At 48.6% G+C, this 19,832-nt stretch overlaps 1 protein-coding gene across 8 annotated transcripts in view; it reads left to right on the forward strand.

Moving 5' to 3' along the window:
• The first annotated feature begins 803 nt into the window (after positions 1–803).
• srsf7a (serine and arginine rich splicing factor 7a) overlaps positions 804–19,832 on the forward strand; it is a 28,658-nt gene continuing 9,629 nt past the window's right edge. For 7 of the 8 annotated variants that reach the window (XR_015074556.1, XR_015074555.1, XM_085973482.1 and 4 more), the window contains exons 1-3: positions 804–912; positions 13,879–14,103; positions 17,233–17,412. Coding sequence is in view for 6 of the 8 variants with exons in the window: in XM_085973482.1 (XP_085829608.1) it covers positions 13,889–14,103; positions 17,233–17,412 (395 nt within the window). In the remaining 2 variants the exon portion in view is untranslated. Of the gene's footprint in view, positions 913–2,315; positions 2,361–13,878; positions 14,104–17,232; positions 17,413–19,832 lie in introns of all 8 variants that reach the window. The other variant, XM_085973478.1, reaches the window with a different exon arrangement.

The following is a 19,832-nucleotide window of genomic DNA, read 5'->3' on the forward strand; positions in this document are numbered from 1 at the left end:
CTTTGGCTGCGCTCCCTCACTTATCGCCGGACGATATGTGCGACAGGGTCAGGGTGGCGTTTTTGCAGCCGCACCGGCGGTAATTAAAGAGGCAGATGTCGGGCGGCCATTTTTTTTCTGGCTGCCTGCCAGCACCTGCTTCCCCTTTTATATTCGGGGTGCCGGGCTATACGATACCGCGGTGCTACGTGCCGACACGCATGGCACTGTTGCACGTAGCACCACAATATTCACTGGTAGCGCCCCAGGAAGGAGGGGGAGCCAGGTAACAATCAAAAATGTTGTTCGCCCTCCTTCGCTGCCTTTCAGTACATTCTTGTCAAACTTCTTGCCACCATCTTTAGGCGGCCATATCAGCACTCCCACAAACAGCAATTAGGTGTCCGCCACTCGCAGGCTGGATGATAATGAGAGAGGAGGCCCAATATTGCGTGCGCCTTGCGCCCATCCACTCAGGCGCAGGTATCGCCCGCTTCCCGCCTGTGTTCTTGAGGGGCGCTCAACAGCGCCCTCCCGCGGCTTCGGGCCGGCTGCACCCAGCGCGCATGCTCATTCCCATCCGGCGGGTGCGTGCAGTGCGCATGTTCCGCTGTCCCGGCGGCGAGCGACGGCAAACTGCGCATGCGCGGCTCCCGCTAAAAATACGCACGCGCCGCTCCCGCCCGAGGGATGACAAATTGCGCTTGCGCCGCTCCCGCCCCGAGGGACGACAAACTGCGCTTGCGCCGATCCCGCCCGGCGAACGATGGCAAACTGCGCATGCGCCGCTTCCGCTATCGGTGACAAAGTGCGCGTGCGCGGCTCCGAGCGCGGCCAGACTGCGCATGCGTTCGGCTGCTTCGCGTGTGTGAGGCGAGTGCGCAGGCGCGGAGTTCCGCGGGTGGCGAGAGCGGGACAGAGGCCGAGAAAACGGTAAAAATACAGCAACATAACCCGGGCGGAGATCAGGGTGAGGGGCGCGGCGGTGAAGGGGAGGCCGCGGGCTGGGCCTGCGAGCGCCGCTCCTTCTTTGTGTGTGTTTCGAAGTCCGGGTCGGGGCGCCGTGCGGCGGCGGCGTGGTGGCGGGTGCTAGGCCGCAGGCCTTTGTTACAGCGGGGCCGGGTGATGGGCCAGCCGGGCACGGGAGAGCCAGCCGCCGCGCTTTTCAACCTCAGGCTGATGGCGGGCCCGACTGAGCCGGGGGGTTTGGGCAGGGAGATGGTGGGGAGTTGGGGCGTCTGTGGCCGGCCAGGTGGGCCGCGTGTCCCCCGGAGCGGAGGAAGCTGAGCACTCGGACTCCACCTCTAGACCCGGCGCTGGGCGGCGCGGGCTCCCCGGTCCCTTGCACTGGGGCGGCCCCTGATGGTAAAAGGAGACCCATTTAAATGTCAGAAGGAGCCTTTCATTCTTTAAACAAACGAGAAAGAAAGACTTGCATTTATATAGCGCCTTTCACGCCCCAAAGCGCTTTACAGCCAATGAAGTACTTTTTAAAGTCTAGTCATTGTTGTAATGCAGGACATGCGGCAGCCAGTTTGTGCACAGCAAGCTCCCACAAACAGCATTGTGATAATGACCAGATAATCTGTTTTAGTGATGTTGATTGAGGGATAAATATTGGCTCCAGGACACCGGGGAGAACTCCCCCTGCTCTTCTTCGAAATAGTGCCATGGGATCTTTTACATCCACCAGAGAGAGCAGAAGGGGCCTCGGTTTAACGTCTCATCCGAAAGACGGCCCCTTCCGACAGTGCAGCACTCCCTCAGTACAGCACTAGGAGTGTCCGCCTAGATTTTTGTGCTCAAGTCTCTGGAGTGGGGCGAGAGTGCAACCCACTGAGTCTCACTTAGTACCAGCAATCTCTTTTCCCCACCTTTCCCTCCTTTGCTGGGGTATTCCAATCCCCCTCTATTACCAGTGACTATTTGGCCGCAGTTGGGGTTCCTCCCTTTCGTAGAATGGTACGACACAGAAGGAGGCCAATCATCCCATCGAGTCTGCCCTGGTATCCATGCAGGATGACTGGCAAGAGTACTGTGGACTCTTTATTAACTGGCTCTTCATTTCTCTGGGAATGCTGAGGTGGTTTGTCGCAACTCTACCACCGCTTTGGCTGTTGATGGGGACAGAGTCTTGTACCTACCTGATCTATTCGCTACCTTAATCTGCTGCAGGGGGGTGTGAGTTTCTTTGCCTTTTTTCTAGAAGGGTAATTTCAGTCCACTCAAAGCTGTTGCCGTACTACTTTCACCCTGTTAATTTTTTTTCAAAAAACTTTTTCTTAGCTATTAATGTTGAAATTTAGGCTGCATATTGAGGCCGCTTTGCATTCTAGCCCTAAAGCTGTGTTCAAGATGAAATGAAATTCCACGATGCCTCGGTGAGTTAATGCATTGATTAGCTTTTAAAAAATTATTCATTCATTTGATGTGGGTGTCGCTGGCGAGGTCAGTGTTTATTGCCCATCCCCGATTGCCCTCGAGAAGGTGGTTCTTGAAACCACTGCCATTTCCGAGGCCAGCTAAGAGCCAGCCACTTTGCTGTGGGTCTGGAGCCACATAGAGGTAAGGACGGCAGGTTTCCTTCCCAGATGGGAGTTTCCAACAATCCGGTCATTTTCATGGTCACCATTACTGACACTATATTTACTTAACTGAATTTAAATTTCCCAGCTGCCATGGTGGGATTTGAACTTGTGTCTGTAGATTAGTCCAGGTCTCTGGATTACAGTAACGTAACCATGATGCTACGGTACCATTGAGCCATACAGAGCAGGTAACATTCATGCCACAAAAGTGCCAGGTAATGACTATCTCCAACAAGCGAGAGTCTAACTACCGCCTCTTGACATTCAATGGCATTACCATCGCCGAATCCCCCACCATCAACATCCTGGGGGTTACCATTGATCAATGGGAATCAAGGGGAAAACTCTCCATTGGTTGGAATCATACCTAGCACAAAGGAAGTTGGCTGTGGTTGTTGGAGGTCATTCATGTCAATCACATGACATCACTGCAGGAGTTCCTCAGGGCCGTGTCCTAGGCCCAACCATCTTCAGCTGTTTCATCAATGACCTTCCCTCCATCATAAGGTCAGAAGTGGGGATGTTCGCTGATGACGGCACACTGTTCAGCACCATTCGAGACTCGTCAGATACTGACGCAGTCCGTGTCCATATGCAGCAAGACCTGGACAACGTTCAGACTTGGGCTGACAAGTGGCGAGTAACATTCGCACCACACAAGTGCCAGGCAATGACCATCTCCAACAAGCAAGACTCTAACCATCTCCCCTTGACATTCAATGGCATTACCATCGCTGAATCCCCCACTATCAACATCCTGGGGGTTACCATTAATCAGAAACTGAACTGGACCAGCCATATAAATACTGTGGCTACAAGAGCAGGCCAGAGGCTGGGAATTCTGTGGCGAGTGTCTCACCTCCTGACTCCCCAAAGCCTTTCCACCATCTACAAGGCACAAGTCAGGAGTGTGATGGAATACTCTCCACTTGCCTGGATGAGTGCAGCTCCAACAACACTCAAGAAGCTCGACACCATTCAGGATAAAGCAGCCCGCTTGATTGGCACCACTTTCAACATTCACTCCCTCCACCACCGGCGCACCGTGGCTGCAGTGTGTACCATTTACAAGATGCACTGCAGCAACTCGCCAAGGCTGCTTCGGCAGCACCTCCCAAACCTGCAACCTCTACCACTTAGAAGGACAAGGACAGCAGGTGCACGGGAACATCACCACCTACAAGTTCCCCTCCAAGCCACACACCATCCTGACTTGGACCTGTATCGCCGTTCCTTCACTGTCGCTGGGCCAAAATCCTGGAACTCCCTTCCTAACAGCATTGTGGGTGTACCTACACCATATGGACTGCAGCGGTTCAAGAAGGCAGCTCACCACCATCTTCTCAAGGGCAATTAGGGATTGGCAATAAATGCTGGCCTGGCCAGCGATGCCCACATCCCATAAACGAATATTTAAAAAAAAATATACAGAGCAGGAAGGTCGGCGTTGAGCAGCCTGATCTCAGTCACGGACTACAGGGGGAGGGAGAAAGCGGTCTGTGTTCCTGACCACTATTCAGTGACTGCTGGAAAATGAATGTGTGGATATTAGGGCAGTGTACAGCCATGGTGCTCCCATGGTCAGATAGCATCCTGATAGGCTGCAGAGGCTTGTGCATGAATAAGAGGCATTTATCAGATACTGAAAAGAAAGACTTCTCTTCAGATAGTGCCTTTCACAACCCAAATGCTTTACAGCCAATGAAGTACTTTTTGAAGTGTAGTCACTGTTGTACTGTACGATAAGCGGCAGTCAAATTGCGCACAGCAAGCTTCCACAAACAGCACAGAAACCCCACAGTGCAGATAGAGGCCATTTCGGCCCATCGAGCCTGCACCGACACATATCCCACCCGATCCCCGTAACCCCTACACCAACACATATCCCACCCGATCCCCGTAACCCCTACACCAACGCATATCCCACCCTATCCCTGTAACCCCACGTATTTAATCCCCCTAACACTAAGGGTCAATTTATCATAGCCAATCAACCTAACCCGCACATCTTTGGACTGTGGGAGGAAACCGGAGCACCCGGAGGAAACCCACGCAGACACAGGGAGAATGTGCAAACTCCACACAGACAGTCACCCGAGGCCGGATTCGAACCCGGGTCCCTGGCGCTGTGAGGCAACAGTGCTAACCACTATGCCACCGTGCAATGTGAGACTGACCAGAACATCTATTTTAGCAGTGTCAGTTGAGGGAGCAATTTTGGCCAAGAGAATGCTCCTGCTGTTCTTTGAATAGTGCCATGGGATCTTTTGCATTCACACGAGAGGGCAGACGGGGCTTCGGTTTAACGTCTCGTATGAGCGATGGCACCTCCGACAGTGCAGCGCTCCCTCGGCACTGCACTGGCGCATCAGCCTAGATTTTGTGCTCTGAAGTGGGACTCGGACGCACAACCTTCTGACTCCGGTGCGAGAATACTACCAGTAATGAATACTAGAGGGATTCCAGACCTTTGGTACCCTGGTCGATGTCAGTTTTTCCCAGAGTGGGGAAAGTTTGCAAGGGAGGGAGGCTAAAAAATAAAAAAAAATTCCCATAAGCCGTCAAGCCTCGACAGCTTGTTACAACAAGCTACTCCTCTCTACTGTGGTTTGCTTTTGGCTGGTGTGGCTCGGAGTTATTGGTATAAGCCATTAGCTGCTCTGTCTAAATTGGATCTGTTAATTGAAGTGCATTTATCTTGGTGAGTGCCTTTGGGATTTTAAAATACTGCAATATGCCAACTGCACTGCCACATTACATAGTGATTTAAGGTGTGGTTGTAGCGATCCGATCAGCTACATAACTTGAGTGAATTGTGTGGGTTTTGGAACAAGTTGCTTTGTGCTTCATATTTTGAGAAGTTTGTTTCTGGCCGCACTTCCAGTTTAGAATATGGAGTTCTGCATGAAGCGAGCTCTGGTTCTAATCACTTTGGCATGACTTTGTGGTGTCTGTTTCACACTATGTTGCTATGTGACACTATGCATCACTAAACAACGAGAAGAAATGTTCTTTATCTAGTGCCGTTAACGTAGTAAAACGTCCCATGGCGCTTCACAAAACCAAAAGGAGAAATTAGGGCAGATTGACCAAAAGCTTGGTCAGAGGTAGGTTTTAAGGAGCCTCTTAAAGGCGGAAAGAGAGGCGGAGAAGTTTAGGGAGGGAATTCCAGAGCTTAAGGCGTAGGCAGCTGGACACACGGCCACCGATGGTGGAGGGATTAAAATCGGGGATGCTCAAGAGGCCAGAATTAGAGGAGCACAGATACCTCGGCGGGGTGGTTGTGGGGCTGAAGCAAATTGCAGAGATAGAGACGCGAGGCCATAGAGGGATTTGCAAAGTTCCAGTAATTCTTATAGGAAGCACCAGCTAACCTATTGCACTCCGCATTTACTACATAAAATACTGGACTCGGTCTGAACATATAAACGCCAGGATACATTCTGCACTTGTTTGCTGTGACTGGTGAGAGACTGTGTTTTTCAAGACTGTGGAGTGAACGGGCCCGAGTTTAGAATACGTACTCTGGCCTCTCTTTCTCGCCACCCCCTTCCTGTGCTGCACGTGCTCAATTTCAGTTTTGAACTGATGCTTGAATGGATTGAGGTGATGCCTTCAGGTTGCATCTCCCAACGACATAGGTAGAACTAGGAATGAGGTTCTGCTGAGGGAGTTTGAGGAGCTAGGATCTAAATTAAAAAGCAGAACCTCAGGGGTGGTCACCTCTGGATTGTTACCTGAGCCACGTGCAAATTGGCATCGGGACAAACAGATTCGAGGTTTAAATGCGTGGCTCAAAGTGGTGTAGGAGGAAGGGGTTTCAGTTCATGGGGCACTGGCACCAGTACTGGGGAAAGAGGGAGCTGTTTCATTGGGATGGGCTCCACTTAAACCGGGCTGGGACCAGTGCCCTGGCAAACCGAATAATGAGGGCAGTAGACAGAGCTTTAAACTAATGAAGGGGGGGGTCGGGAGGATTCAGGAAAGAGTAAATTTAAAAGCAGCGAGAGTAATGTCAAGGCTCGAGAGCAGAGCAGAGTTTGGGGTAAAACTAAGCAGGTCAGGATGGGACAGAGAGAGTAACCAAGGTAATAGAGCATCAGTGACTAAAGTGACATCAGGGAAAAGTAGAAATAAGTCCAAGCTAAAGGCACTATATCTGAGTACGCGAATAATTCCCAACAAAATAGATGAATTAATAGCACAGATAGAAATTAACAGCTTTGATCTGTAAGCCATAACCGAGACGTGGTTGCAAAGTGGCCACTGTTGGGAACTAAATATTCCAGGATACTTTTAGAAGAGAGAGGCAAAATGGAGAAGGAGGGGTCGCCCTGATAAAGGATGGGATAAAGACGGTAGAGAGAGAAAGGATCTTAGCTCCGAAAATCAAGAAGTAGACTTTAATCTACATATAGACTGGGCAAACCAAATTTGCAGTAATAGTGTGGAGGATGAATTCATGGAATGTATGCAAGATAGTTTTCTAGATCAGTATGTTGAGGAACCAACTAGGGAACAGGCTATTTTAGATCTAGTATTGTGCAACAAGAAAGGGTTCATTAATAACCTTGCAGTAAAGGGGCCTTTCGAGACTGGTTCCTGGGATGAGAGGGTTGTCCTATTGAGGAGAGATTGAGTAGACTGGGCCTATATTCTCTAGAGTTTAGAAGAATGAGAGGTGATCTCATTGAAACATACAAAATTCTTACAGGGCTTGGCAGGGTAGATGCAGGGAGGATGTTTCCCCTGGCTGGGGAGTCTAGAACCAGGGGTCACAGTCTCAGAATAAGGGGTCGGCCATTTAGGACTGAGATGAGGAGAAATTTCTTCACTCAGAGGGTGGTGAATCTTTGGAATTCTCTACCCCAGAGGGCTGTGGAGGCTCCGAGTATATTCAAGATAGAGATCGATAGATTTTTGGAATATTAAAGGAATCAAGGGATATGGGGATAGTGCGGGAAAGTGGAGATGAGGTAGAAGATCAGCCATGATCTCATTGGCGGAGCAGGCTCGAGGGGCCAAATGGCCGACTCCTGCTTCTATTTCATATGTTCTTACTGATGGCGAAGCAGCTGGCCTCCATTTGGCCCCTGCCCCGGTTAAGATGGCAGATCTAAGGCGTGTCACTCCGTGACACATTCCTCAAATCTTTTCGCTCACTCTTAAAGCTATCTGCCTGCCGTTCCTTTGCTACTTGTTCTAAGAACATGTGGATTAGGAGCAGGAGTGGTCCATAGGGCCCCTCGAGCCTTCTCCGCCATTCAATAAGACCATGGCTGGTCTTCGGCCGCAACGCCACTTCCCCGCCCCATCCCCATATCCCTTGATTCCCCTAGAGTCCAAAAATCTGTCGCTCTCGGCCTTGAATACACTCAATAACTGAGCATCGCAGCCCTCTGGGGTAAAGAATTCCAAAGATTCACAACCCTCTGAGTGAAGAAATTCTTCCTCATCTCAGTCTTAAATGGCCAACCCCTTATCCTGAGACTATGCCCCCTCATTCTAGACTCTCCAGCCAGGGGGAAACAACCTCTCCGCATCTACCCTGTCAATCCCCTTCAAAATCTTGAAATAAGATCACCTTCATTCTTCTAAACTCCAGAGAGCATAGGCTCAATCTCTCCTCATAGGACAACCCACTCATCCCAGTCTAGTGGTGAGTGGTGTTTCTTTCTGACCCGACTTCAAATGGGTTAGGTTCTGAGAGAACCTCTGTGAATCTGACTTCATGACATCAGCTGATGTTGCATCGGGGCAGCATGTGGATGAGAGATGGGTGGGGACTGAGGATAGACCCTTGGGGGACTCCAGAGGTGTGGGGGCGGGAAGAGTCGCCATTGCAGGAGATTCTCTGGCTACGACTGGATAGACAAGAGTGGGACCGGGCGATAGCAGTCCCACTCAGCTGGACAACCGAGGAGATGGAGGAGGAGGGTGATGGTGTGGTCGCGATGGATGAAGAGGGATAGTGCTCCATGGTCACAGTCAGAGAGGATGTCATTTGTGACTTTGATTAAGGCAGTTTCAGTGCTGTGGCAGGGGCAGAATCCTGATTGGAGCTGCAGGGTTGGGCACTAATTTGGGAGGCGATGAGCCATTCAAGGACTTTGGAGATGGGGGGCAGTACAGGAAGCTCTTTATCATCCGGCACCAACGGGACTGCCGTGGTACCGGTTTATCAAAAAGTCCAGATTACAGAGAGGTCTAGTTTAAAAGGTACGAGAGCCCCGTACACAGCAACAAATCCAGGCTTCCCTGTTGCTTAGCAACATGTGCAGGAACTCCGGCCACAGACCAAGTGTCCCTGTTGCTTAGCAGCAAGTGCACGCACCCCAGTTACACAGCCACAGATCCAGGAACTGCCACTAATATGAAGTAAAACTTACCTGAATCTACTCCTGAATTTTGCCGGTTAACAGGGTTTCCTGTAGTTTGCAAGGACGGGGTCAAGGGTGGGTTTTTGAGGACAGGTGATCGCTGCAGATTTGAAAAGGAGGGGGCCAGTATCCGAGGGGGGAGAGAACCGTTAACGATATCAGCTAGCATGGGGGCCAGGAAGGGAAGTTGGGTGGTCAGCAGTTTGGTGGGAATAGGGTCAAGAGAGTTGGAGGTGGGTTTCAGGAACAAGTTGAGCTTGGAGAGGGAATGAGAAATTGGAGAGAAACGAGAGAAAGAAGTCGAGGGTTATCTTTGCATTGCAGGATGATCGTGGAGCAGTGAGTAGTTTTGGACACTGAGTGCTTGATGTGGTCCAGCCAGATCCGGCGACGAATAGTTAAACCAGTTGTGCCCCAGGTATGTTCAAGTCTGCATCTCTTGGACTTAAGGGAGCAAAGATGGGGCCTACTAGGGGTAACGACCAGGATTAGCGAGTAATGGTATTGCTGGGGAGGAGGGCATCAAAGGAGGTGAGAAAGAATGAAAGGTGTGTGGAGGAGCCACAAGAGACTCAGTGTACTTTAGTATAATCCCCTTAATAATTGTATTATAGTGCAGCCGGGGACTGCACCTTTAAACTGATTGTTACCTTTACAGTGTGTGTTTGCCTTTATCCTGCGTGGTGATGTCATGGCGCCGATCACGTGACCGCCAGTGGCGTGAAGAACGTGGGGACGTCCTGACGTCAGCTTAGAGAACTTTCCAGCAGTCTTCGACTACCTGGCATCTTGAACGAACGTGTTTTGATTTCCTCTTTGTAACATCCAGCAAACTTCGTTGTTATTAAATTCCAGTCTTTTAATCCATCGAGTTGAGCTGAATTATTTAGTTAGGAACCTCCATTCCTACAGGTGTTTATATAGCGCCTTTCATGACAACCGGACATCCCAAAGTGCTTTACAGCCAATGAAGTACTTTTTAAAGTGTAGTCACTTGTAATGTAGGAAACGCGGCAGCCAATTTGTGCACAGTGATGAGATATTGACCAAATAATCTGTGTTAGTGCTGCTGATTGAGGGATAATTATTTACCAGGACACCGGCGATAACTCCCTTGGTCCTCTTTGAAATAGTGCCGTGGGATCTTCTGAGAGAGCTGATGGGGGCCTTGGTTTATTGTCTCATCCGAAAGACAACAGCTCCGACAGTGCAGCACTCCCTCAGCACTGCACTGGAGTGTCAGCCTGGATTTTGTGCTCGAGTCTCTGCAGTGGGAGTTGAACCCACCACCCTCTGACTCCGAGGCGAGGGTGCTGCCCACTGCGCCACGGGCTGACCGTTGAGCAGATTGACCGCTGCAGCAGTATCGTTGGGAGTTTGTGTCGTAAGTGACTTGGGAGAGCTTTATCCCCCCCCCCCAGCGGTGAATGCAGAGCAAGTGTGGTTGGAAGAGGGGCACGAGGAAGTGATCAGAGACGGCTTTGTCCGTGATTGAGTCGATGGGAATAGGGAGAGTCCACATAACCCTGAAAGTTAGCTTGTTATTTGCATATGTATTTTCATATGGCTGTTTATGTTCACAACACCGTGTTAGACGGAAAATTCTCGCTGTTTATACATACACAGTGAGTGCGGCTATAGTTTTGCCTTTGCTTCTTTGTCTTTGTCTCTGTCTCGATCTGGCTGAAACAAGTTTAACAACCCAACCCTGCCTGTGTTGCTCTTTTTATAAATACTTTAACATGGTAAAGGATCGAAGGGTGAAAGCACAAATGTTCAGTGTAGGGCAGCAGCCCCCCAAAGCTGAGTCGCAGCAGCTATGCCCACTCTTGGTCATATTGTTCGATCATATTGAGGCTTTGGAAAGCGTGCGGAGAAGGGCCAAAAAGATTAATTGGCCGTTTAAAACCCTTTCGTCCCCCGGATAGGCTTAGAGCTGGGATATAAACCGAAAAATGCTGGAAATACTCCGCAGGTCAGGCAGCCTCTGTGGAGAGAGCAACCGAGTTAAGGTTTCAGGCCGGTGACCTTTCATCAGTTCTGCACCTGAAACATTAACTCTGTTTCTTGCTCCACAGACGATTCTTGACCTGATTATTTCCAGCATTTTCTGTTTATATTTCAGACTTCCAGCATCCGCGGTATTTTGCCTTTGCATTAGAGGAGCTGGGTGTGTGCACTTTAGAGAAGCGTGGACTCGGGGGGTGATTTGATCGAGGTTTGAAAATGATAACGGGATTAGTTTGTGTTCATGTTGACATTTCAACTGGATAGGTTAAGGCAAACCAAAGGTCACGCTTACAAGTTACGTAAGGGCAGAACTACAGATTCATAAATCATTTAAAAGTATCGACACAGGTTAACAAGGCCGTATAAAATGCAAACCAAGCTCTGGTTCATTTCTAGAGGGATAGAATTGAAAAACAAGAGCGGTTATGTTGACTATATAGAATCTTGGTTAGAAAACGCTTGGCATACTGTGCACAGTTCTGATCTCCATATTTAAAAAGGATATAAAGGCACTGGAGACGGGGCAAAAAAACATTTCCAAGGATGATCTGCTGAACCGGCTGGGTGGGGCTCTTTGGAAAAGAGGGCTGAGGGATGCATAATAGAGGTCTTTAAAAATTATGATGGGGTTTGATAGGGTAGACGTAGAAAAGATGTTTGCGTGCGGGCATGTGGACAAGAGGGCTGGCCTCGACTAACTCGCAGCCAGTTGTGAAATAGAATTCAATAAATCTGCCAATTTATGGGCTGGCACCAGAAAATGGCCATGAAAAGCAGCCAGATTGTCGTCGTCAACCTGGCCTGTTCCTGTACTGTAAATACGACGTAACAACTAGCTTGGCTGTTGGGCGGTTCTTCTTTTTCCGAGAGAATAGTGGAGCAGGCTGCCGGCTCGTGTGGTGAACTCTAATTCGCTGTTTTGCTTCATTCGAGAGCTGGGCCTGTTTCTGGGGAGGAGATCACCTCGTACTGCAGATAGATATCCTTATAATATAAATCTGGGTCAATGTGGCCTCCTGGACTCCTTTCAATTGCCTAAAGGGCAATAATGACCAGATAATCTGTTTTTTGTTATGTTGATTGGGGGATAAATATTGGCCAAGACCGATACCTGGGATACAGACTGATACCTGGGTTGGCAGGAATGACGTATGAGGAGAGATTGGGTCGACTGGGCTTATACTCGCTGGAGTTTAGAAGAATGAGAGGGGATCTCATTGAAACTTATAAAATTCTAACAGGACTAGACAGACTAGATGCAGGAAGGATGTTCCCGATGGTCGGGGAGTCCAGAACCAGGGGTCGCAGTCTAAGGATAAGGGGTAAGCCATTTAGGACTGAGATGAGGAAGAATTTCTTCACCCAGAGAGTGGTGAACCTGTGGAATTCTCTACCACAGAAGGCAGTAGAGACCAATTCATTAAATATATTCAAGAAGGAGTTGGATATATTTCTTAAGGCTAAAGGGATCAAGAGATATGGGGAGAAAGCAGGGACAGGGGACTGAGTTTGGATGATCAGCCATGATCTCATTAAATGCCGGAACAGGCTCGAGGGGCCAAATGGCCTGCTCCTGCTCCTATCTTCTATGTTCCCTGCTCTTCTTCGAAATAGTGCCATGGGATCTTTTCTGTCCACTTGAGGGAGCAGACAGGGCCTCGGTTTAATGGCGCCTCCGACAGTGCAGCACTCCCTCATACCGCACTGGAGTGTCAGCCTGGATTTTTTTTTTTTTGCTCAAGTTTCTGGAATGAGATTTGAACCCACAGAGGCGAGAGTGCTGCCCACTGAGCCACGGCTGAATGGAGCCGCTGCCAATTTCTCATTGTCCCAGATGAACTTGTACAGGTGAGAGATGCCTGCTGTCCGACCAGCTGTGTGCTGTGGCCTTGAACCACGTTTGGTGTTGGCTCTTGTAGCAATGGGAGCATTAGCAGTGGTGCAAGTTTTCGGAGAACGTACTTGGCACAACCGCATGGAAATGGGCTAAAAATAATACTGACCCGCTTCCTAAAGGAGATTGCAGCGAACCAAACCCATTACACTGCTAGAAGACATCTGACATTTTGGGTAAATGGTATTTTATCCTTGAGGTGTTGCAATCTTCTTAATGGCCATGTCCTGAGATTTGTACTTAATGGAGTTTCTGTTTTGTTTCAAAAAAGTCTTCCTAAATTAATTTACAAGAGTTGCTCTTTTTGCGAGCTCAACCTATGTCAAGAAACCTCACTTGGCGCTCTGTACTAATGCATTTCAATTGCAAGTGGGCAGATTCTGAGCCAGTTTTATCTCCGAACATAGAAAGTGGCCGGTGATTATATAACAACAACTTGCATTTTTATGGCGCCTTTAACATGGTTAAAAAGTCCCACGGTGCTTCACAGGAGAATTATAAAGTAAAATTTGAGATTCAGCCACATGAGATGTTTGGGCACCTGAGGTAGGTTTTAAGGAGTAACAACAGAAAATGCTGGAAAAACTCAGCAGGCCAGGCAACATCCGTGGAGAGAGAAATAGAGTCGACGTTTCGGGTCTAACCCTTCTTCAAAACTGGAAAGTAAATGAAATAGATCGAAAGGCAGGGCTGGGAGAGGACAAAAGAAGTGAAGAGCCATTAGGAGGTATTCGAGACGAGACGAGACGAGATGGTGATAGGACTAGTAAAGAGACAAAAGACGGCTCTAGATTAGGTGTGAAATGCTCTGGCAGAATGGGAGGCAGCTGCGAAGGAGCGGAGAGGTTTAGGGAGGGAATTCCAGAGCTTCGGGCCCAGGCAGCTGAAGGCACGGCCACCAATGGTGGAGCGATTAAAATCAGGGATGCTCAAGAGGCCAGAGTTGGAGGTGCCGATTATATAATTGAAGAAAATGATTGCTTCTCTGGGAATTGATGGGATGGTTTTTTTTTTGCTTTTTGTACAGGAGCTGAAGAATGTCGTATTACTCCAGAAGCTCCAGAGCGTCAGACTGCAAGGTCTATGTTGGTGATTTGGGAACGGGAGCGGCCAAAGGCGAGCTGGAGCGAGCTTTCAGCTACTATGGCCCTTTGAGGAACGTGTGGGTGGCGCGGAACCCTCCGGGTTTCGCTTTTGTGGAGTTCGAAGACCCCAGAGATGCGGAGGATGCCGTGCGTGGGATGGATGGCAAGTGAGTATCTCGTAAAGCCCCCTCAAACTGTGCAGGTGCAATAGTGGCGCACCCAGTTTCCACTGGCAACCGTGAGGCGGGGCTCCCTTGATGTGTGATCTGGTTTGAACGGTAAATGACCGAGTCTCAAAACCCCACAAAGATCCCAGCTTCCATCTCCAGTCTTGCATAGAATGTACAGCACAGAAACTGGTCACTCGGCCCAACTGGAACATGCTGCGTTTTATGCTCCACACAAGCCTCCTTCTCCCCCCCCCAACCCACCCACATCTAACCCTATTGCCGTATCCGTTCTCCCTCATGTTTATCTAGATTCCCCTTACATATATCTATGCTATTCACCTCAACTACAGGAAACTCTCGTTTAAACGGCACCTAAATATCCGGAATTCTCTATTAACCGGCAAAATTCATACTCCGAAAACAACACCTCAATAACCGGAAATGTTGCTGAGTCCAAGCCCCCCGCGGTGGCCGAGTTGGTTAGTGGGGGTAGTTCTCCAATCCGACATTACTCTGCTTCTTGGCGCTGTCGGAAGTCGGAACCCCTCAATAACAGGAGTCCGACTCTCCCGCGCTGTATACAGTCGTTTACTGTATAAGTTTTGTTTTACTGTTAAGTAATTAAAGAGTTATGGATTACCCTCCACTGGCAGTACTGTACTTAATCAAGCATCATCCACCATCCATTTACCACAACATTCTGTAGGTGAGCACCCAATTACTGTATACTTGGTAGATAACCCTCTCCGTCATCTGGAATTTTTAATCAACCGGCACCATCCCGGTCCCGTCGGTGCCGGATTCCAAAGAGTTTCCTGTGGTAGTGAGCTCCACATTCTAACCACTCTAGGGAAAGAATTTTCTCCTGAATTCTCTATTGGTTTCATTGGTGACTATCTTATATTTATAGCCCCATGCTCTGGATTACCCCCACAAGTGGAAACATTTTCTCTACGTCTAGCCTATCAAACCCTCTCATAATCTTAAAGGCCTCTATCAGGTCACCCCTCAGCAGTGAAGATGGGGGGGGGTGGTGGTGCCTTTGCTACCGTGTATTAGGAAGGAGAAAAATCAGCCAGGTTGCCCTCTCTTGATCACATCTCCTGGAAAGTGCCCTTGGGGATTTTGGGTTGGGCTTGGCTGTGAGTTGAATAATGTATGGGCACAAATGGGCAATGCCTACTTGGGCAGTGGGTGATTGGCGACCTCAAGCTGAGCTTTGCAATGCAATGTCAGATTTCTTAGTGTGGTAAATAAGTTTTAATGAATGCACTTGTTTTGGAAAAACTAGAGATTTGGAAAAAGAATGGAATGCTGGAAATAAGCAGCGGGTGCCGCGCTCCAGATGGGTCAGTGTTTGAGTTGGGGACGCTGTCAAGAAATTTGAACCCATCTTTCATAGAAACATAGAAGATAGGAGCAGGAGTAGGCCATTCGGCCCCTTGAGCCTGCTCCGCCATTCAATGCGATCATGGCTGATCATCCAAATTCAGTACCCTGTCCCTGCTTTCTCCCCATACCCCTTGATCCCTTTAGCCTTAAGAAATATATCCAACTCCTTCTTGAATATATTTAATGAATTGGCCTCTACTGCCTTCTGTGGTAGAGAATTCCACAGGTTCACCACTCTCTGGGTGAAGAAATTCCTCCTCATTTCTGTCCTAAATGGCCTACCCCTTATCCTTAGACTGTGACCCCTGGTTCTGGACTCCCCGACCATCGGGAACATCCTTCCAGCTTCTAGTCTGTCCAGTCCTGTCAGAATTTTATAAGTTTCAATGAGATCCCCTCTCATCTAAACTCCAGCGAGTACAAGCCCAATCGACCCAATCTCTCCTCATACGTCATTCCTGCCATCCCAGGTATCAGCCTGGTGAATCTTCGCTGCACTCCTTCCATGGCAAGAACATCCTTCCTCAGATAAGGCGACCAAAACTGCACACAATACCCAAGATGTGGTCTCACCAAGGCCCTGTACAACTGCAGCAAGACATCCTTGTTCCTGTACTCAAACCCTCTCGCTACGAAGGCCAATATGCCATTGGCCTTCTTAACCGCCTGCTGCACCTGCATGCTTACCTTCAGCGACTGGTGCACAAGGACACCCAGGTCTTGTTGCACTTCCCCTTCTCCCAATCTATTGCCATTCAGATAATCTGCCTTCCTGTTTTTGACACCAAAGTGGATAACCTCGCATTTATCCACATTATATTGCATCTGCCATGCTTCTGCCCAATCACCCAACCTGTCCAAATCATCCTGGAGTTTCTCAGCATCCTCCTCACAGCACACACGCCCACCCGGCTTTGTGTCGTCTGCAAATTTGGAGATATTACATCTAGTTCCCTTGTCTAGATCATTAATATATATTGTGAACAGCTGGGGCCCAAGGACCAATCCCTGCGGTACCCCACTAGTCACTGCCTGCCACTCGGAAAAAGACCCGTTTATTCCATCTTTCCTTTTTCAACGGGCCTGTTGTGTATTTCCAGCATTTTGTGTTTTTTGCTTAAAACTTAAATAGAAAAAGAAAGATTTGCCTTTTTCTATAGCGCCTCTCAAGACCCCAGGACAAGCGCTTTACAGCCAATGAAGTACTTTTGAAGTGTAGTCACTGTTGTAATGTAGGAAACGCAGCAGCCAATTAGCACACAGCAAGCTCCCACAAACAGCAATTTGATAATGACCAGATCATCTGTTTTAGTGATGTTGATTGAGGGATAAATATTGGCCCCTGGACACCGGGGAGAACTCCCCTGCTCTTGAAAATAGCGCTATGCCATCTTTTACGTCCACCTGAGAGTTTAACGTCTCATCCGAAAGACGGCACCCCCAACAGTGCAGCACTCCCTCAGTACTGCACTGGAGTGTCAGCCTGGAATTTTGTGCTCAAGTCCCTGGGGTGGGACTTGATGACTATTTGGTGTCGGAGATAAGGAAAGGTGGGGGTTTAGTACAGCACGCAGCTAGCTGGTTGCAAATGACTACTCTGTCTCCAGGACCTTTTTTATGTAGAGAATTCAACATGGGGTTAAGGACCTGAAGTGTATGTACCGCTGTCTATAGTATGAGGCTCCGTTGCCCCCTAGCTCTTTAGAAACTCCTTTCTCTCTATCTCTTTTTCAGGGTTCTGTGTGGATCGAGGGTACGTGTCGAGCTGTCGAATGGGATGTCGCGCAAGTCGCGCTTTGGCCGTCCTCCTGCTCGCCGCCAGTTTGACCCCAATGACCGTTGCTATCAATGCGGCGAGCGCGGCCACTACGCCTATGACTGCTACCGCTACAGCAAGAGAAGGCGTGGCATCAGGTAAGCTGCAGCGGGCCTGCTGGCTGGCGAGTGGGGTAATCATTGTCTTCAGTTCAGCAGAATAAGCATGAGTCTTAGGAAGGAACTGCTATAAAGTAACTGGCCCTTGAAAAATCTGAGCAAAATGAAGCAAAGAACTGTAAAAGTCCAGAGAGAGCAGTGAGAGAGGTTGGATAGCCTTTACCAGCTTGATGTTGCCCTAGCACAAGTGTTTCATGGGGAAATTGGCAACGCAATGTTTTCCTTGACCGTTCCTCCCACTGGTGCAGTTTCCGCAATATATTTGGCCAGACCTGGCGCCGTCTTGTTCTCGAATCTAACGCACTGAAACGCCTGGTCTAGCGGCCCCACTGACTGGTAAAGCTCTGCTAGGTTATGTTCTAGCGCGCAGCAGTGTTGAGGCAGTCCCGTTACCTACAGCTTTAGAAGGTCATATCGTTCGCCCTTGCATCTCTGCTTACTTCTCTCCCACCAAGAGAAAGTCCAGTGCAACACTTGGGCGCTCTGTTATATTCTCCTAGGCTGTGGGTAACGGAATTTGGTAATGGAGGCGTCCAAAATGTTTTATCTTGGAAGTGACTAATGTTTTTTAGAAGACTTAGAAAAATGTTTTCTGATTTCCATGTATTTTTTGTAATATTATGTCTGATCTGTCTTCTGTTTAAATGCTAGAATATGTACATGTTTTGAATGTTTTAACCTTTCTTAAACCTTGCCCTGTATATATGTAAAGTAAGTTTTCACTGTACCTGTGCCATGCAGTTTGAACCCTGTTAATTGGGACTTCCAGGTGGAAAGATCCTAATGTTGCACAGATCAAAGTACCCCACAGACCTGAATCCATTGGGACCCGGTCGATCCGGGGAAAGGTCCTGCCTGGTCTGTCCAAATTAACAGATGTCAGCTGTTTGTGAAATGAGTTAAAAGTTATGAATTAGTGAGATGTATGTTGACTCCAATGTGACAGTAAAGACAGATCCTTGGAATAGTTAGACAGTTGTTCATTGTTGCTTTTAGCTTTGAGGAATATATTGTATTGGTGGCAGGGATGGAACAATCAGCTTTTTTTAAAAATAATTGCCACATGCCCACACTGACCGTAACCTTTAACCCCTCTGATTCCCTTGTGGCAAATTGCCAGATGGAGAAACTGTAGATTTTCTTTTTCCTCCGTCTGTTTTGCACCCCCCCCCCCCCCCCCCCCCCCCGCCCCAAAACTCCTGAAGGTGCTCCCTCCTCCTGGAGTATGGTGTCCATCTCCCTCTGGTACCTTGCACAAGTGGCTGTTCTTCATCTGTGAGCCTAGCCAGTGCGTGTCAGCAGGTCATCACACCGTGGAGGGCATCACAGTCAATCCCGAATTTGGCTTCGCCTCCTGCACTTTTCAGCAGAGGTCGTGCACAGCGATGACAGAATGGGGAACGCTGGCTTTTTTTTTTTCCCTTCCCTCATTCAAGTGGTGCTGAGGCCGATTGAATGGCCGCCTCAGCTGAGATTGGTTAACTCAAATTGGACGTGGGACCTTCTGGAACTTTAGCTCAGTGTGGTGCATTTACCCAGTTGGCCATTGAGGGTGGGGCGGGGGCGATGCAGTTTTGTCGAACTGAAAGTTGACGTGACCGTTTTTTGGAGGGTCACACCATTCTAATCCTGCTATTGTTCCTCCTAACCACCTGGCTGACTGTATTTTTCAAGGGCTGTTAACAATGTTTCTGGTGTAATAATTATTCTTTGGCTAACGATTCACCTGATCCAACCTTTCAGGTTGCTGCATTTGAGTCAGTCGCCATGATTAATGATCTTCTGACCCTCATGGCACCGGGCCTTCTAGCAACCTTTGGCCACTGCGGGTTCAGATCTTCTGTGGTGTGCCTTTACCAGTCCTCTACCTGAGGTTCTGCTTCGTCCTGCCTTTTAACACACAAAAAAACCAATCTACAGTCTTTGAGATACAGAAAATTGGCCTGTTCTAAAGATGTAACATTAAAGTGCGCCCATCAAGCCGTGTAATCGGGCTCTCCGGTTTGCTAGAGGAGCGTCCGTCTTAATCCATCCTAGTCCAAACTCCCCTCAAATATTCCACAATCAAGCACCACATGTATCCTGATTTGGGCTTTCTGTGTTTGGAAGATCTGCTAGACACAACGAGAAATGAACATAATTAGACCAACCTGCGTCTTCTAGATCTTCTAGATCTCTCTGGGGGCAGAGACGGCTAATCTGTTCTGTAAAGGTTAATTTCTTATCAGGAGTAGTTTTTAATTTTACAAGCCTTTTTTTATAAAAAAAAAGTATTTAATTTTAATGTGACATTTCTTAACACTTCAATAAAATTGGCTGTGCAAATCCACGTTTAACTTTTTAAAAGTAACCGTTTTTGATTAATTTTTTGTCACTTTGTGCAGCATGGCTAGCTGTCG

The sequence above is a fragment of the Somniosus microcephalus genome, chromosome 34 (assembly GCF_052327205.1).
Source record: "Somniosus microcephalus isolate GS21.2 chromosome 34, FLI_Smic_1.0, whole genome shotgun sequence".
In the NCBI taxonomy this organism is placed as follows: Eukaryota; Metazoa; Chordata; class Chondrichthyes; order Squaliformes; family Somniosidae; genus Somniosus; species Somniosus microcephalus.